This window comes from Mycetomoellerius zeteki, unplaced genomic scaffold (genome assembly GCF_001594055.1).
Source record: "Mycetomoellerius zeteki isolate Tzet28-1 unplaced genomic scaffold, Tzet1.0 scaffold45, whole genome shotgun sequence".
Lineage (NCBI taxonomy): Eukaryota > Metazoa > Arthropoda > Insecta > Hymenoptera > Formicidae > Mycetomoellerius > Mycetomoellerius zeteki.
This window is the reverse complement of record NW_017257446.1, coordinates 50,550-69,940: the sequence shown is the minus strand read 5'-3', so window position 1 is coordinate 69,940 and position 19,391 is coordinate 50,550. Positions and strand designations below refer to the sequence as shown.

At 33.3% G+C, this 19,391-nt stretch overlaps 2 protein-coding genes across 5 annotated transcripts in view; one reads left to right on the top strand and one right to left on the bottom strand.

Annotated features, from left to right (window-relative positions):
- Window positions 1-559: 559 nt before the first annotated feature.
- Window positions 560-1,875, top strand: Xpac (DNA repair protein complementing XP-A cells homolog Xpac). Its single transcript, XM_018454735.1, has 5 exons — window positions 560-726; window positions 873-984; window positions 1,056-1,180; window positions 1,295-1,571; window positions 1,641-1,875. The coding sequence occupies exons 1-5, from the start codon at window positions 587-589 to the stop codon at window positions 1,800-1,802; spliced, it is 816 nt and encodes a 271-aa protein (XP_018310237.1). The 5' UTR covers window positions 560-586; the 3' UTR covers window positions 1,803-1,875.
- A 1,190-nt stretch (window positions 1,876-3,065) lies between these two features.
- The window catches only part of Hmgcr (HMG coenzyme A reductase), a 39,001-nt gene continuing 22,675 nt past the window's right edge, over window positions 3,066-19,391 (bottom strand). For 3 of the 4 annotated variants that reach the window (XM_018454731.1, XM_018454732.1, XM_018454730.1), the window contains exons 2-9: window positions 10,611-10,824; window positions 10,098-10,209; window positions 8,512-8,599; window positions 8,125-8,422; window positions 7,319-7,470; window positions 5,229-5,832; window positions 3,885-5,125; window positions 3,066-3,552 (exon numbers count right to left, since the gene is read on the bottom strand). In XM_018454731.1, the coding sequence (XP_018310233.1) occupies window positions 3,462-3,552; window positions 3,885-5,125; window positions 5,229-5,832; window positions 7,319-7,470; window positions 8,125-8,422; window positions 8,512-8,599; window positions 10,098-10,209; window positions 10,611-10,790 (2,766 nt within the window). In that variant the 5' untranslated portion in view covers window positions 10,791-10,824 and the 3' untranslated portion in view covers window positions 3,066-3,461. Of the gene's footprint in view, window positions 3,553-3,884; window positions 5,126-5,228; window positions 5,833-7,318; window positions 7,471-8,124; window positions 8,423-8,511; window positions 8,600-10,097; window positions 10,210-10,610; window positions 10,825-11,206; window positions 11,273-19,391 lie in introns of those variants that run through there. The other variant, XM_018454734.1, reaches the window with a different exon arrangement.

Genomic DNA, 19,391 nt, shown 5'->3' with positions numbered 1-19,391 from the left:
TTATAATAGTTTAAATAAAATATATAACCTCAACACGCGTCTGCCGTTAGCAGTCCAGAGGTATATAGTCAAAGCATAAAATAATTTGAGAGCTTTGTGGATAATTCTTCTGATCTAATTATCTCAGTTTACATTATAGTTTATAACTTGTTACGAGTTGAGTTTTTGGTTCAACGTCATTTTTATTGTATAATATAGTTTTAAATGAATAACTCAGTGTTGGCAAGTAACCTCGCTATCATGGAATGCAGCATTTCACTTTTACATTCTGATTTTGCTTATAATTCTAATTGTGAAATCTTTAAAACAAATATTAATGATATGAGACTCTTCAACGATCTGTTAAAGCATCAAAAATTTTGATTTCTTTATCTGATTTATCTAGGCATCATATTATAACTTTTTTGTTAGATAATTTGTTTACAGTCAAGGTTCTGAGATAACTTACATAGTACACTGAGATAATATTTACAATTTAAAAAATAACTGACAAATATTTATACATTATTTACTCATTTTCAGGATATATTCCTTTAAAAACATATATATATATTATTGACAAAAGAATTTAATGTTTTATTAAGAAATGGCTAGTGCCGAAAATAATTTTAACAAGAGTGGAAATAACACAGAGATAGAGAAGAAACTCAAAGAGAGAGCTGAAAGAAATCGTCAGAGAGCACTCTTGTTAAAAAAATCTAAGGTTATAACGCATCCATATGCAAGGTATGTTAAGCATATACATGAAACAATATATTTAAAATGCAATAAAATAAGTTAGTAATCAATATTCTTTGACAGTTTTAAAATAAACATCTTTTCTTTAAGAATTTGGTTAGTCTCTTCACTAGTATTTTTATTGATGTCTATAGAGAAAATAATGGTTCCACAAGAGGGAGAATGCTAAAAGTTCAAGGGCAATGTGTTATCGATAGCGGAGGAGGCTTCTTAATAGAAGAAAATGATGAATTAAAGCACCAAATGGTATATAATACATATGTACATAATTGTATTTATAATATTATTACATTTATAATACATGTTTATTTATATAGTTGAAGATTAGGACCGAGCCGGCACCAGATATCAGTAAATTTAATGAATGTGAGGAGTGTCAACAGCAATTTAGAGACTCATATCTTTTACAAACATTTGATCTGACCGTTTGTGATAAATGCAGGTAGAGTAGCGGCATTTAAAGTGAATATTTTCACTTGTATATGGTACCTATTTCCTTTCTCGCATATCTTTTGAAAATAAGTCACGAATATTATATCGTTTTATATTATTTTAGAGATAAAGAAGGAAAACACTCCTTAATTACCAAAACTGAAGCTAAACAAGAATATTTGTTGAAGGATTGCGATCTCGATCGACGAGAACCTGTGCTTAAGTATATTGTACGAAAAAATCCTCACAACGTGAATTGGGGTGAGATGAAGTTATATTTGCATCTCCAGATAGAACAGAGGGCTTTGGAAGTTTGGGGTTCGGAAGAAAGCCTGTTGAAGGAAAAAGAAGCGCGTGAAATAAAACGAGAGGGAGCTAAAATAAAGAAATTCAATAAAAAGGTATCTTAATTTATGTGATTTTATTATATCATCTCTTGCTAAACCAAATCTTATTTCATGGAAACAAAGATCAAACAGCTGCGAATGCAAGTGAGAAGTTCATTGTACGATAAGACGACTAAAGCGTCGCATGTTCATGAGTTTGGAGAAGACACATACAATGAAGAAGATGATACGTATACACACACTTGTACAACGTGCGGTTATAAAGAAACCTATGAAAAAATGTGAAAAAATGCACAACTATTATTCGCGAAAATATGAATCAATGTATATTTGATATTACTTTACATGAGAAAGTCCAGAGAACATTGAGACGTCTTATAAGATATCATAAAGATGTCCTAAAATTCATAATTGTACATAAATTTTTCTAATTTTGTATATAGTATAGTAATTTTTTAATATAAAAATTTTTTTTAATGTAAACGAGATAAAAATATATTCATGTAGTGTAGAGGTTTAAAAAATTAATGAAAAAAATAGACATTCTTTGAAAGTATCAGAATGACGTCTATATCTTTAAGATGTCTTAGATAGATCTTTTTAGACAAATATCTGGAGCAATCTGCAAGACATCATAAGGGCAATGTCTGTAAGATGTTTTAAAGATAATGTCTTTAAAACGTCATAAATTGACACATAAGACATCTTAAAGACGTCATATAGATATCATTCTAATATTTCTAAAAAATGTCTCATGAATTTTAGGACGTCTTTATGACATTTTGTAAGACGTCTCAATGTTCTCTGGGGTTTTTCTTTTTGAAAATTTGGATGCGTAGATATTGGTTCTTTGTTGATAAATATACTTTTGATTTATACATTTTTTATATTTTAAAAAATTAGATTTAAATAAAATATGATTAATTATATATTTTTTTTCATTAATTTTTTAAACCTCTCTACTACATGAATATATTTTTATTTCATCTACATTAAAAAAAATTGTTATATTAAAAAATTACTACGCTATATACAAAATTAGAAAAATTTATGTACAATTATGAAATTGGAAATTTATATTGCTATTTTTTTATACTTACATTATGGAATAATATACTTCCTTTGTCTAAAGATGAGGGGACTAAATTTTAATGTTCGGCGGAAGACAATGCTAAAATAATTCGTGGTATCATGTAAAAACTAGTTTAAGATACAAGCTTTATTTAATTCTTTTACGCAAACTTTATTTGATCCGATATTTATTACAATAAATGGACGTATAAGCGTATTTACTAATTATAAGCATATTTACTAAACCGAAAAAAAATTTATAAACAGATAACGCAAGACGATCACGTTGAAAATATCTATGTAATCTATTCTTGTCCATGTTGTTTAATCCTTAATAAAATCTTGATTAGTTAAAATTAGTGTTATCACTATTGTATCATTTATTTACAGATTTTAACAAATTATAATGCAATTTATACATTATAATTATGTATTGTAATAATAAATAATACAAATTAGTTTCATTTTTATCTCTTTATTCCGTTAAAATTTGCGCGTGTCCATTTTTTTAATCCAACATTCAATTTATGGACGAATTAAATCCTGATTAATATAATACGAACATTTCAAAACAATTAAAAAGTTTATTATTTACATTACAGCACCAAAGAGAGAGAGAGGGGGGAGGCAGTTGAAACACTTTTCCATCGAAACACTTCTTCCATATACATATTTACATGAATGAAATATATACATTATAGAATTCGACCTACATCTCATCGCATACAGCAGAAACATGCATACTTGACTAATTGTTTCTTTGGAACACTAATGAGGCAGGTACGAAATGTAAACAACAGGCCGCTTCATAGAGAAATGATAAAAATATATTTTTGCCACTAAAGCTTTTACGCAAAATCTGCACTAAAAATCTTAGAATGGCAAAACGTTTGGCACAGTTAGCCTGTTACCGTCCGTACTACCGTGAGTAGTATGCACTGAGTTACTAATTAGGACAGACGATCTGTAAACAGAAAGAGAAACGTGCAAATCATTACTTGTGAAAAATATTTAGTTATTGATAATAATTTCGGATCAATAGTTGTATTCATAATTTGAATCTTATCGTCAAACTGTTTTAAATTTGCATTATATAATTTACAAATTTTTTCATAACGCTTATAAATTTAAATGGAAATAAATATGATTAGTTGATTAGTTATATTATTTTAACTGTTAAACTCTCCAAAAGTAAAGTTTTATCTAGTAAGATTTTAATAATATTATTAATAACATTGATTCAATTCTTTTCATTTCAGCTGTATAAATTCAACAAGACATGCTCAAGTCACATACCTATTATGCCTCAAATGACTCTTGACCAAATCTCCGGAGGCTAATGCGGCCATCAATGATAGCTCTGCGGCAAGCACAGTGGCGCAAACTATTCGAGAGAGTTTTCTTGCGTTCTGACCGGGTTCCGTAGGATGCGCACCCTTGATCCCCAGCATCGCTAAGCATGCTCCTTGCGCAGGCAGACCGGTACCACCACCTACCGTTCCGACTTCTATGCTGGGCATTGTGCACGTTATACGCAGATCTTTGCCATCCACTCCCCATGGTTCCATCAACGTTAAACAGTTACTACTGCTAACATTCTGTGCGGGATCCTGTCCAGTGGCAATAAAAATCGCAGTCACGATATTGGCAGCGTGGGCGTTGAAGCCGCCTATGCTGCCTGCCAAGGCTGAGCCGGTCAAATTCTTCTTGTTGTTGAGTTTGACAAGTTCGTGGACCGAAGTTTTCAGTACGCACATCACGACATCCGCAGGTACGATCGCTTCGCACACCACACTCTTACCCCTTCCCTCAATCCAGTTGACGGCCGCGGGTTTTTTGTCGGTGCAGAGATTCCCACTGAGGGAAATTATTTCCATATCTGGAAAATAAGTCTCCAACGTCTGCAGAGATCTCTCTGTTCCCTTCGATAACATGTTCATGCCCATGGCGTCACCGGTTGTGGCGACAAAGCGTAGATGCAGGTCTCGACCGGCTATGCGTGGATGAATTTTTTTTAAACGGGCGAAGCGACTAGTTTGATCAAAGCTGTTCTTTAATTCTTCAAAATTCTGCGGCTGTTCTATCCATGACATAGCCTCGCATGCACGAACAATATCCGGGAATTGTATTACGGGCGCTCGGGTCATTCCATCCGCCGTTACACGGGTGGTCACACCACATTTCAAAAGCGCGCGGCTACCGCGATTAGTGGATGCCACCAGGCAGCCCTCCGTCGTCGCCATCGGCACATGACACAGCTGGCCGTCGATCAGTAATGGCCCAACAATGCCAACCGGTACCGGTACGTACCCGATTACGTTCTCACAGCAGGCGCCAAGCACCTTGCTGTAATCATAGTGCTTATATGGCAAATTGATCATTTCTTCGGTGAATTTGCCAGCATCACCCACGACGAGACGTCTAATATCGACACCGCGCTCCATGTCACCCACTGCTTTTTCTAATTGATAAGCAGCTATGTTCTTATGTTTCACCAATTGTATCACCTCCTCATTCGTCAGGGCACTGGCTCCAAGCTACATATAATAATATGTATATAATATGTATATTTATATTATATATATATATATAATGATATAATTATAATCTTATTACCTTATTACCTTATTATTCTCTTACCTCTGACTTATATATCTCGAGACAATCTTCCACGCTTCTGGGAGCTTCAGATTTCTTCAGCAACAAGTCAATTTCGCCGTAATCGCTCGCATCACGATGTATCAACTCAGTTTGTATCTCCTTATCAGCATATTCTACATCACTCTCATCACCCCATCCACCACCCACACCAGACAGAGGAAAGACCGGCTGCTCTTGGATTGTCGGTAACGTTACGCCGAAACGTTCTCGTAACCATATATTCATAGTGGTATCTATATCGTTTAGATTGGAGCCATCAAGAAGTTCCACTTTCTCCTCCACTGTCGCCTCCTCTTTTTCTTGCTCCTCCTTTTCTTTCTCCTCTTCTTCCTCCTCTTCCTTAAATCTTAGCCGTCTGGCAACTACGTCGTTTCTGTCCTCGAAGAAAATGAATTTTACTGCCAATGCTAACAGCAATATCAATATCACAATGTTGTCCGCACTAACAGATAGCCAAGGTGTCATCAGATGTTCACTTAACTCGGAATTTTCGAGATCATCAGAATCGTTGGTTGCATTCGAGTTCGTGTATGTCATTGTTGTTTTCGTCGTATCCTCGCTTTCGTTTTTAAAGGGCCATCGGCTGCAATGTGGAACAAGTAATATAAATCAACATATATAAATAAATTAAAGCAAATTAATCTAGACATTTATAAAGCAAAATAAATGTTTTATTATTATAAAATAAAATAATATATATAATATTTGATTTTACATTATTTTTTATGTACATACACAAAATACGATTATATATTATATTATTATATTTCACAAGGTTGTAAAAATAAATTTACTACGTACTTTATATTTTTCTGTCGATATAATATTGATATTATAAATATACAATTCTATCGAAATGACAATTGAGACTGCAAATCGTAATTGTGTAAAAATATTTGATTAGTAAAATATTTAATTGTATAAAACTTTTTTATTAGTATTTAAAAAGTGCCTTATATATATCTACACTGCGATGTGATTAGCATTATGTGAATGAACAAATGAGAGAAAGTCGTTTTGATGGAAAATCGAAACGTATGGAACAACACTTTTTCACAAACTAAAATGTAACCCAGAATGATATCCGGTACACAGCGGGGAGAGAATACTCAAAGAATTCTCTACTACCACCACCACCTCCACCACCACTACCCAATAATGTCACTTATTTTTGGACTCTCATTTTACTTTGTATGGACCAACAGTCGATCCTTTGTACACGCGTTATTATTAACGTTCTCATGCAATATTAAAATACACCACCATTCATACAGATTTCGCACATGAAAGCATAGTTCTCTCGATACTTTAAATATTAAAAAATATTTACATATACGATTGTATAATAATGGAATTGTATAACGTTACGCGTTATTTCGAATTAATACGAAATAAAATTTTGTTATTTCAACGATATCAATGAAGAGTACTGTAACTTTAAAAACTTTTTAGAAGACTCATTTATTTTTCATCGAAAATAGAATCATAAAAAGTCCAGGATTACATCTAAATTGATATTTGAATATGACATTTTATTCCTCTAATCTCTTATACGCGTATTTGCGATTCGATCTTAAAACGATAAAAGACACAAAGAATTTTTTTCCAATAGCATATTTAAAATTCTATGCCATTTCGCCTCCCATCTTTGTAAGTATCCAACGCAAGAATAACGATGAAAATATAAATGACTTCCGTTCGTTGCGAATTTATTTCGTTTATACAGATAACTCTTTGAAAACGCCCAAACTTGTCGCTCAATAAGTAAGACCTTCCTTCCTACACGGAAAGCTTCATTTGAATATGGATATTTTATTGAATAGAAGTCCAATGCTAAAAGTGTTCACAGATGACCCGACGTTGAAATTAGAGACGTCAAAACTGTTCAACAAAGGCAAACATAAAAAAAAGTAATGGGGGTCAGAAGTACAATACATCCTCGGCCACCGTTTCCTGCTCCGCCGCGTACGAGATATACATTGTACCCAACCGCCATATCTTAAAGTTTGCATCAAAAAAAGAACAGATTCTTTTTTATTATATCATCGCAAGAGACCATAAAAATATACCTGTTTGCATATACTACAAATAGGCCGGCGATCATGATCATCTTGACTCGCTCCACCACAGGATTCGGTTTTTGATCCTCCTCGTTTAACGGCTGCATTATGAATATCTTATCCGCGCTCAATTGGCCCATATTATTATTCCCGCGAGAAAGCTATAATGGTACAATTGATGTCCTTTACTTATTCTTTATACTAATAAATATACATTCGATAACAATATAATTTTTATCGCGTACATTATATTGTAGGGCACGTAGAAAAAAAATGAAAGCACTTTTATTATATAATCCGAGCGGTAGCTATCGATTGAGCGTATATAGAACTCGATCAGGTCAGCCGTTATCGAGATCTGATAATCTCAATCTGCCGCAACTCGCCGGTTCGCGTAAAGTATCCACGGCAGTGTCGCTGCGCTTTGGCTTAGCGCCGAGACACTACCGTGTCTCCAGATTAGACGATTAAATTCTTTTTGAAGATTTCCTGATTTCATGATATCTGAATATTTTAGAATAATATTTTTGAAACTTTTCGATGAATTCGATGTTTTCTCAAATATCGGAAAAAATAGTACGTTAATTACAATATATTTTTTACATATTTGATACAATACGTTTCAATATATTTGATAATATCCAATTTTTCTGACGATAACAAACTTTTTCAAATTTATGCCTTTAACTTCGCCGCGTTACGCTTTCTGCGTTTAAAATGGAATAATCGCATATCCAGACAATTTGAGGGAGAGTTGTAAAAGTGCGGGAAAGAGGAATCATTCCAATAAAAATATCAAATTAATGGTTCTGTACCTCAAGTATAAGCGACAAGCAGGCCGGATAGAATGTCATAAAGACGACGTAGTTGACGATCACCCCGAAACACGCAAAGGTGCAGAGGATCTCCAGCCTTCTTATGCCCGATAAGGCTCCTGTGCCTATCACGAGGGTCTCCACGAGGGTGTTCAGAGTGATGCCTGGTCCCAGTAGAGACATGCCACGTGCGATGTTCGCTTTGACTTCCTCTTGGTTCCGCGAACTTAACGCGTATTGCGCTAATGTCGCGGCCTTCGTCAGATCAATAAGAAGCAGAAAAAAAAATAAGGCGTCTCTGAAAGAGTAATAACGTTCCATTACATTGCCAATTGCGAAGAAAGGAGCTTTATTCTCCTTAAAAAAATTAAACGACGGCGCGCTTACTTCAAGTCCGCGACGTCACTGCGGCCAAAATTTACCACGCTGGAAGTGAACACCACGCTAGAGAACACAGTAAACAGGCCAGCGATACCTGGAACATAAGTAACAAATTTACTGAATATTGTGATAATTAAAGTATTGTGATAATTGAAGAACTGCTAAACGAAATTGAGACGCTAAATCTCGATAGAACCGGTATGACTTCGATGCGAAAGATGTGTAAAGAAAAGATTGATAGTCGTTTCATTTATCTGTGATCCGATCGAAGGAAAAATTCTTACATGTGTAGTATCTGCAATACAACTCAGCGTATATTATATGATTTATGTCGATTATATTCATCTCTTTCAATCTTCCAATCAATCATTACTATATCAATTGACAAAACGTACATAGTTCTGTATTTTACGTGGCGAGATTTCGCGACGAATTAAATTATCCACATATACCGACGGGCGACGCGCATAACATGCAGAGTTGAGTGGTGCGCAAATTCTTTAATCGTAACCGAATTCAGTAATCGAGCATAAAGCCCGATCTACAATTGCGTAAGCGTAAACGTAAGATTATGGGGGTAATAGTAGCAGTAAATGTTGTACATGTTAATCTACAATTGAGTAAAGTAACTAGATTACGACAATTAATCAAAATGCATTTTCGATGACGACGGTATTGATTATGTACCATGGATAGACTGAAAATACTTTTGAGATGGCAAAAGGGTATTTCGCACTAGTTTTCATAGATTAAGACAAAATGACGCGGACACGTGACAGCACTCTGATTGGTTCACTCTTACGTTTTACGCAGTCGTAGTCGTGAAAGATGAAGTTAAACCATCTTTCATGACACGCTTTACAACCGGTAGTAGCAGGTTAAAACTTTGCTTTACAACATTTTACAACCACTTAGAACAACGTTTATGCAATTATAGATCAGGCTTTACGCTCTATAAAAAAACGTTATTGCTATCCATAAGACTTTCACTGTGCGCCATCATGGGCTTTCACGCGCTACTCGGGAGGATCCGGTTTTATGAATGGTCTTGGCACGCACAATTATTACGCATCTTTCTCCGTGTGATTCTGTCGTCGATGCAGCGACGTGTATAGTACCGATCTCTAACAATCATGAAAAAAATATTTTTATTCTCGATGAAGTAAAAAATTGAAACGAACTTCATCGTTACCCAATTCATGTGATGCCGATTGATTTAAAGCTTTTATGATAATTTTTATAATTTTTAACTATTAGGAAATACACACACACACACACACACACACACACACACACACACACACACACACACTTATACGTATATTTGTTAAATATACGTATAAATATGCATATATAAATATGTATACATGTGTGTGTGTGTGTGTATGTGTGTGTGTATTTCCTAATAATTAAAAATTATAAAAATTATCATAAAAGCTTTAAATTAACTGGCACATGAATTGGACAACGATGAAGTTCGTTTCAATTTTTACTTCAATATACGTATAATAACAAAAACATCACATACAATGACAAATCACCTAAAATTGATGCGTTACGGAACACGTGTCAAGCGTTATTAATTATCTTACCTAAAATATATTTAGATCCCATTTTTTGCAAATTACGGAAATGATGATAAGTAAACAGCACCGCCAAACAGCGTATTATCGTCATCACTATAATGTCAGCCGCTTTTAAATTCTGTCAAATAATATGCATATATATATTAGGAATTTTTTCTATTAGAATAGATAAAAAAATAGATAAAATAACAATAATGCGCATAAAAATTTTGTTCGATCAAACAGTTATAATTATTTTGTCAAATATTTAATGTAAGTAAATATCTTTTAATGTAATGCGAAGTATTTAGTACATAATATTAATATAGTTGTATGAAACATTGTACGGTCAGGGCCAAAAAGTTTCGCAATGCAGCCTACTCACCGAGCGATTGGTTCTTATTGTCGATTCATGAATAACCCATCGAAAAAAAAGTGTTGCAACCTTTTTGGCCCTGGCTGTACAAACTAGACTGTATATAAAAGAAGTTAACATCCTTAAGAAAATGTTCGAAGCGAATTTCATACCAATCTGCTTACCATAGTATCGCATCTGTTGTCACGACAATACGCTGTATCGGATAAGTTCTCTTCGCGTGCTTGTCCACTTCCTGTGTCCATGTTAAGCATACATGCCGTCAAAGTGAAGATCGTCACGATCACCTCAAAAGGATAACCGGCACAGAACCGGCCGTGTTTTTCAAATACGTGCGCGAACATCGTTGATGAACCTCGTGAAAAATTTCTACGAAATCTATAACATATTAATGTTAACATGTTGAACAAGATATTATTTAATACATATACGATATTAAACAAAGTATCTTTTAATGTAATAAATATACAATAAATAGGAAATAAAGGCCCTGAACAGTCAAACCGGATCTTTAGTGCTTAAATAATTCAGTGTGAATTTAAATACTATATATCTCCAATCTTGCAGCTGTACGCCAAATTTAATTTTCAGTCTTGAAACGAATCTTAATAGAACTAGAGTAGTAACATTACAAATTAAATTGACAAGTAATTTATATATAATGATAATGATGCTCATAAGTATCTCTTAGAAAGATTTTAATAATCCGATTTTAATAAGTCTAAAAATCTATAAACCATTTTATTGCAAAAAATATTACCTCAGTCGGAATTCGAACCCGGATTTCCTTTATTTGATATACTACCTTGATCAAAAAGTTCCCGGAATTACCACCAGGTGATGCTCTGAGTCAGCTGATTTGAGTTCTGTTTTTTTGATTAGGTTGCCACATCTATCATTGACATTTCCAACAAATTTTATCGCCATAGCTTGACATTTGTAAAAGTTACGCCGTCTTGAATACATCTACCTCTGCACGGTTTTCGATTTTTCCATTACCTCCTTTCGGCTTAAAACGCGTTCCCCATAGTGGTTTTTTGACTCGATCGAACAGAAAAAAATCGCAGGGAGCCGTATCGGGTGAATTCGATAGCTGTTGGTTGGTATTCGTTTCGTTCTTGGTCAAAAATTCACGGATGTTGCAAATTCAACTCCATTTTTAAAACTGTAAAAAATCGAAAACCGTGCAGAGGTAGATGTACTCAAGACGGCGTAACTTTTACAAATGTCAAGCTATGGCGATAAAATTTAGCGGAAATGTCAATGATAGATGTGGCAACCTAACCAAAAAAACAGAACTCAAATCAGCTGACTCTGAGCATCACCTAGTGGTAATTCCGGGAACTTTTTGATCAAGATGATATAGCTTGTCGAAAAAAAAAGACAGATGATTTAAAGATTTATCGCGTGCTTCTTCAGTCAATTTGAAGTCGATTTTTTCTTAAAACACACACACACACACACACACACACAAAGATATTAAAGATGTAGGAGCTACTGATGATCGTGCGTGCGTGCGTGCGTGCGTGCGTGCGTGCGTGCGTGCGTGCGTGCGTGCGTGCGTGCGTGCGTGCGTGCGTGCGTGGTTATTATATATAATTAAAAATGACGATAATAATTAATAACTTAAAATGTAGCCTTTGTTGTATGCACCGATATGGATGTTTATAATTTAAAATGATAATATTTAATAATTTAAAATGCTCGTCTTTGGCTGCGTTCCGTTTCACGCATGATGCGCATGATGCATCTTTTATGCTTGTTGTTCACCGAATGTTAAACAAAAATAAATGATGCATCGTGCACATCATGCGTAAAAAGGAACGCAACCTTTGTTGTATGCACAGATATGGATAATTATAATTTATTCGAAATATACAATATTTCCATAATTAGGCAGCGAACAAAGTCTTTCATTTGAAAGTCTTGTCTCACGCGATTATAATCGAAAATATAGGCTCTTCACCAATTGAATATTGGCTATTCACGTCATAAACTCAAATAAAATACCGAAAATCTCTCGTAATTCAAACGTAACTCTCGCGAACTCGTGAACTTCCTATTTGACTCCTTCGTGGTTTACTGCAAACTGCTCCGTAAATCCGAAATTCACTACGTCGATTACGTGTTCTCAGACACCGTGCAAACGTCCTCACAGATACGATCATAATAGATCGATATAACCAGTCACCTAATCGTCTGTCTTCAATTGTGGTTCTCTTTATTCGCGTACAAAGATACTAAAGGAGATTATATTTTATTGCAATTTGTTGCATTTCTTTGTGATAATTCATTTTTGTACGGATTCATTGGAATTACTCATTCAAAAATAGATAGAATCATTTATATATAATATACATATATATATATGTGTATATATTCAAACGCGTTTATTTCTTAAATTTTCTTTATTTGTTTGCCATTTCGTTTGCAAAGAGACTCGAAATTATTCCAGTTAAAATCTGTTGCAGTTTCAAAGATATCGATGAATCATAAGAATAAGTCAGTTTCTTTCGAGAATGAAATAACACATGCATAATTGTGCCGAGAAAATTCACAATTTGCACGATTTATACGTAGCATTGAGAGACGACACTCAGATTTGGGAAAAGTAACCGTTGCATCATTTTTGCGAGCGTCAACATTTTGCGTAATAGCTTTTAGCCAATTAACTTATATAATGTTATATAATTGTCGAATTTTTTATTTCGTTCCAATCTTATTATTATACAATTTAAAACTATTTTTTATATCCTAACATGTTGATTCTACGCGTATTCCATAATAAAAAGTATTTCTACCTTTCTGTATGCTCGTATAAAATAAATATGAAATAATAATAATTAAAGTTAAGAACTAAATTCCTACAGATGTATACTAAAACAATATTGAAAAATAATTAAAATCGCCAAATAATATTCCTGTAAAATAATATTGGAAAATCACAATTTAGAAAAATAGTATAGATAATCTAAAACACCTTGTATATTTTTTTATATGTATACGTTCACTATCATTTTCATGATATTTGTATATTAATTGCGTGCCCGAGAGATTTACAAGATTATGATACAAGAATAAATGAAACAAATTCTGAATAACATAAATATATGCGACATCATTAATAACTTGAGTTTATGAAAATTTATTTATCAAAATATAGTTTTACTTAATTAACTTATTAACCTTTATGAATGTTGGATGACTCTGGAGATCAACGCGCGGTGTCAAATTCAATAATGCTGTTACTGCGAATTGCAACATCGTGTCCCTTGAGCGACCCGGTTCGCTTTCTAATCAATCGCTAGTTACCGAAGAAAAAAATCATTGAAAAAAATCAAACCCTGTTCCATACAAATATCCACATTCAAAACGTTGACCAGTAGATCTTCGAAATATGTATCAGGTAAAGAAATGTATGTTTCAATAGGATAACCCTTCAATCAGGCAGTGGACAAGTTCTAGGGTAGGCCTGTCCAATTTGAGCTCCCCCCCGGAACCAAAAAAACGCAAGCTATCGAAGTAAAAAAATTCAATGTGAGTAAGATTTTAAGAACTATGGTTACGTTTCAAAACTTCCTCTCCGAGGAAAATTTTACTCGAAATATATAGTACACGTAACCGTATACTATAGCATATAGAGTAAACTCTTCCTCGGAGAGGACGTTTTGGAACGTAGCCTATAAAATGTTGATAAGCGTCACTTAGATGCGTATCAACACTTGACAATCAGTTGACCCGAAATCTTATCCATATTGAATTTTTTTGCGTCGATAACTGCGCGTTTTGGCTTTGGAGCACAAATTGGACATGTCTATTATAGGGCTTTGTTTTAGGGTTTTGTGTATCAACATACATATCCCGATAATCGAGATTCTTTTACATATCCAGTAATGATATATCTTGTTGACTATAGAGAAAGAGTACTAATTCACCGGCGTAACTCGAAATATCTGTCAAGGTCGGTGACTTTCCAAGTGTTGAGAAGTACTTGCGAGTATTTCTACATCCAACTGAGCGTTAGCCTCTTCTACTAACAACTATCATAGAAATATTTTTTCTTATTGGCTACAATCTATGCTCGAACATTGTTGCAAAAGCGGATATTATCAAAATTGTCGCATTTACTTTGATATAAAATGAATAAATTACATTTGCATAACAATATTGTAACTTTTTTCTCTTGAAAGTGAACGCATATTAATTAATTACTCAGAAATAATTTGACTTTTTAAATTTGTCGAATTTCTTTAACAATTTGTTACTGTTTATTCTATTTATGTGTGTGTGTGTGTGTGTGTGTGTGTGTGTGTGTGTGTGTGTGTGTGTGTGTGTGTGTGTGTGTGTATGTGTGTGATACAGCAACATATTGTTCTTTTACTTCAAAAGTAACACAACTCAAGACATTAAGTTTCCTAGAAAAGAAGAAAAAATTGTTTTTCAATTTGATATGAAATCATTTAATTTATTCATGCTAATAATTAAAAAATTACGTTTCTTTAAGTTGTGATATTTTTGAAATAAGAAAACGTATATATTTTGGCCTGTATTCAGAATATGCTTATAATGATGTTAGCGATCATTTAACATATAATTCACATCACATATACTAAAGAATTTTAGAAAAATAAAAGCGCATTCTGAATATGCATGGGCCTATGCTTTTCGCGCAATAAACTTATCGCGTAAATTTATAAATAATAGTAGAAAATATTAAGTAAAAATAGATCTATAATAAAAAGTTTGTGAGGGAGAACAAAATGGACATATTATCATAAAATATTCATATTCTTTCGAATTTTTGAACATCGCCAAGTTCTTTATGGAGAATTATTTATAATATATTTTCTACTTTTTTATAGATATACAGTGAGAGCAAAAAATATTTGTACAAGGAAATTTGTTATAAAAAGTCTTATTTGTAGAAAATAAACATTAATTAACCATTTTATATAATGAATACATTCTGTTCTAACATAAACAAACGAGCTTCGCATGTATTCCTGATTTTAGAAGCTAAATTTCTCGACTGTACGAATACTTTTTGAGCATCCAAACAATGCAATTTTTAATTTTCGCTTATTTTTCAAATGATATATTTTCTATAATTAATACACATCTTTTTGGTATATATAATTTTAAGAAATATACAATCTATTTTATTCTTTATGAATAAATTGTTAATTACCCAACAAGAAATGATCGTCAATTAAACGTCGAATCGATGTCAAATTGGTGTTGAAATTATCTTATCAATATCGATTCAACATCAATTCGATGATTCATTTCTGGCTGGATAATATTTACTTTTTAAAAATAAAGTTTTTTTAAAAAATATTTTCTCTGTGTACGAATACTTTTTGCACTCTTTGTACTTTTTTACTCACTGTATTTGTCGGCAACATTATTATTTGCCTACGAAATGTTAATATTGCCGACACGACAGATATGTACGGAATGTAAAATACCTGACAATAAATTGACCATGGAAAGGATTGGAACACATGTTGTACATGTTTTTTAAACAAGCAATGCAGGTTTGAGCTCTGCATGAAACATGTGTCGCTAATTATGCAGAGAATATATATATTTCGGAGCTGAAGTTTATTGACTTTTATAAATTATTTTATAAGTCTGTTCCTTGATCGATTCTCCATCGATTGAGAAAAAATTGAAATATATCCATTTCTGCTGGAGTTACAATAACAAATAGGGTCTCGCTTTCATATTTATTATCATAACTGAGATCCCTAGGATCCTAGTCTGTACTTTATATAGGCAAAAAAAGAGCGTGTATACCTAAAGTAAATATTGATTCACGTTAAAACATAATAAAAATTACTATTGAAATAAAATAAAATAAAATAAAAATAATAAACAATTGCATCACACAAGTAAAAAATGAATCAGTCGGCACGGATTCTTCTTTCAGTTTCAATTGCTCATAGACTGAAATATTAGCGTCTTAGAGAATCGAAGAAAAAGGGGCATTTCTTCCAATTCAATTCATAATCCATAATCGAGGGAGAAAGTACCTATGATGTACGTCTTATGCCTAATTCACACTGGACGCAGCAAGCGTCAAGCAGCGGAGCAGCAACCAATCAGTGAGGCGATATTTACAGTGGCGTAAACAATATCGCCTTACTGGTTGGTTACTGCTCCGCTGCTTGACGCTTGCTGCGTCCATTGTGAATTAAGGTTTACACATATACCCTACTTCCCCTTCTCTCTCTCTCTCTCTCTCCCCCCCCCCTCTCCCCTCCTTCTCTCTCTCATACTTCCATTTTCGGCAGTCATAGTGTGTTCAGAGGCGAAATTTCTTATACTTTTCCGTATACAGTTGAGAAATTACTACTTTCTTTATTCCTTCACGTTCCAGGAACGTTCACTTCTCTTCTGGCGCATTAATGCAACGTCGTCGCCATCGGCGTCGCTTCATCGCGTTGCTTTTTCCGAGATACGTTTCTCTCCCGCGACCGGGTGACCCTGAAGTAAATGAAATTTACTTTCTTCGACGATACACACAGATGCACAACAAATGATGCACTCTGACGCGCCTCTCTATTCTTCTCCTTCTCTTTTTTTCTCGTATCAAATTGTGATGTCACGTTAACGAAATGAGTAGTCGATGGTGTAAGAAGAAAAGTGGACCAATGCACATAATGGTGGAGATCTGAAATCTTGAGCCAATTAGAGTTTGAGCTTTATGCAGCGCACTGTTTAAGTTTCAAAAATGAAATAAGATCGTCTAATGCAGTTTGTAATTAAAAATATATTAGATGTAATATAAATATTATAAAAACGGAGTATAATTATGAAGACTGTTTGTTGCACATATGTTTGAGTTTTCTTTTTTCTTTTTTGGTACAGTTTTGTTGTTTAATTTGTTGGTTAATCTAACGCAGTCATATATACGTGCGGATGCGTACTAAACGCTATTACGCAAACGGAAAGGGAAACTTTTGTGCACGTGATGCTTATTAATTTATCAAATACTCCATTTTCTTAATTAAATGAATTTTTATAAATTCCTCATTCATACTACTAGCAGCTGTTTGCAAATCTTTAGAAGGATGTATACAGTTTTCTCTAGAAAACAAGACAGCCAGTTGCCTGTCAGAGGAAGAGTTTTCGTTGGAACATCTAAGTCCGGGAACTTATGCCGAAATTTGTGTGCAACATAACTAGCTATATAAATTACAGCTTCTGTTTCCACGACCGGTACGATTCTTGCAATTTTTAATGCAACTAGCATTTTAATAACCTATTAATTTTCCTTCTATGTACGGGCCAACAGCCATACTGAATCTCGCATAAAAGCTCAAAATGTAATTGGCTGATTGCCCCCACTACTTTTAGATCAGTATTCATAGTCAGTTCTTATATTCAAGACCGTCTTAAGTTCAGTCTTGAGATGTCACGAACCAATCAGAGGGCCGCATTAGCGTCTTAAGACATTACTTAACCCTTGAACACCACACTATTTTCGCCACCTGATTTCACCACACATGGGTTACAGTAACCCTGAGTCTTCTTTTGCTTTTATCCCGGGATCTAATGCATCAATTTTAACTTTTTTTTTTTAATCGATACAACAGACAGTAAGGAAAAAGAATATATGGATAAGAATATCATAAAACTTCCGGTAACCAAGATATTTTGAAAAAAAAAGAAGAAATTTCAAAATTAAAAAAAAATCGTTGTTTTTTCAAACGGACTGGGTTACCGTAACCCAGTGTGGTGTTCAAGAGTTAAGATGGTCTTGAAATAAGAATCGACTATGAATATCGGTTTTAGTCTACTGCGCATCCATTACCTTGGTTCACCTTTCTTCTTACACCATGATTGAAACATACTGAAGATTGACTTATAATTGATTCTTCGAGTCTTGATCAAAGATTTCAAGAACCCTGGAAGATCCTGTGAAAAGTGCTTTAGAATGACTGAAAGTTGATGAATAAACTTTCAATAAGCTTTTCTAAGGCTGACTCGTAGAGCTAGAACATTTTTTTCAGTATACAAAATAAATATCTCTAATAAAAATGCATGTTGTTCCCATATGTATATTCAATACTTGAAACGCATCTTTATTTTAGTTCAATTTATATCTTTTTAGTTGAATCTACTTAAATTCCAATTAATGTAAAAAGACTTTTTTCAAATTTATATACATATTTCGGTAATTAATAGATATAATTAAACAACTAACTAATGGTACTTAATCTTTTTTCGGTAGCTATGCGTACAAGATTAGTTACGTAATTTGTCTTTCATAAGCAATAGTTGGTCCTCAGCGAGAAAGCAAGAAAGCTTTTAACCACAAATGGGGACAGCCGAAAAAGAACAAAATTAGAATTCTATGCACAACTTCACAATTTCAACAACTCTCGCTTATATACCCATAAGTAGGTACATCTAATCTATTTTCTGTTTATTAAATATCCTTTATAGATTATAATGAAATCCAAATAATGATGATCATTAAAATCGATGTAAAACATGCTAAGCGGATACAGTAACATTGTACTGTTTGAAAATTTTATTATAATTTTATTTTAGATTTAAATTTTAATTAAAGACATATTTAATACTAAAATCAAGAAATTTGCATGAATAATTGGACATTGAATTTTCATCGAGAGAAGATAAATTTCGATTTTTATAATATAAAGACCTAATAATTGAAAACAAAGTTTCTACGTTCATAATGTTAATAATGAATAAAAATGTAAATATAGATTTCGTATAAATTTTGTTAATAAATCTTTCAATTTATAATTTCGTGATTTTACTTTCGTATTTTACTTTCATAAATAAATGACATTAATTTATCAATATAAAGATTAGTCAAAATTTTTTTACTTTTTATTGCTGACGTAAAAACGGCAAGATTATCATGTTCAACAATAAAGATAAATAAGTTTCGTTTTTTGATCCAGATG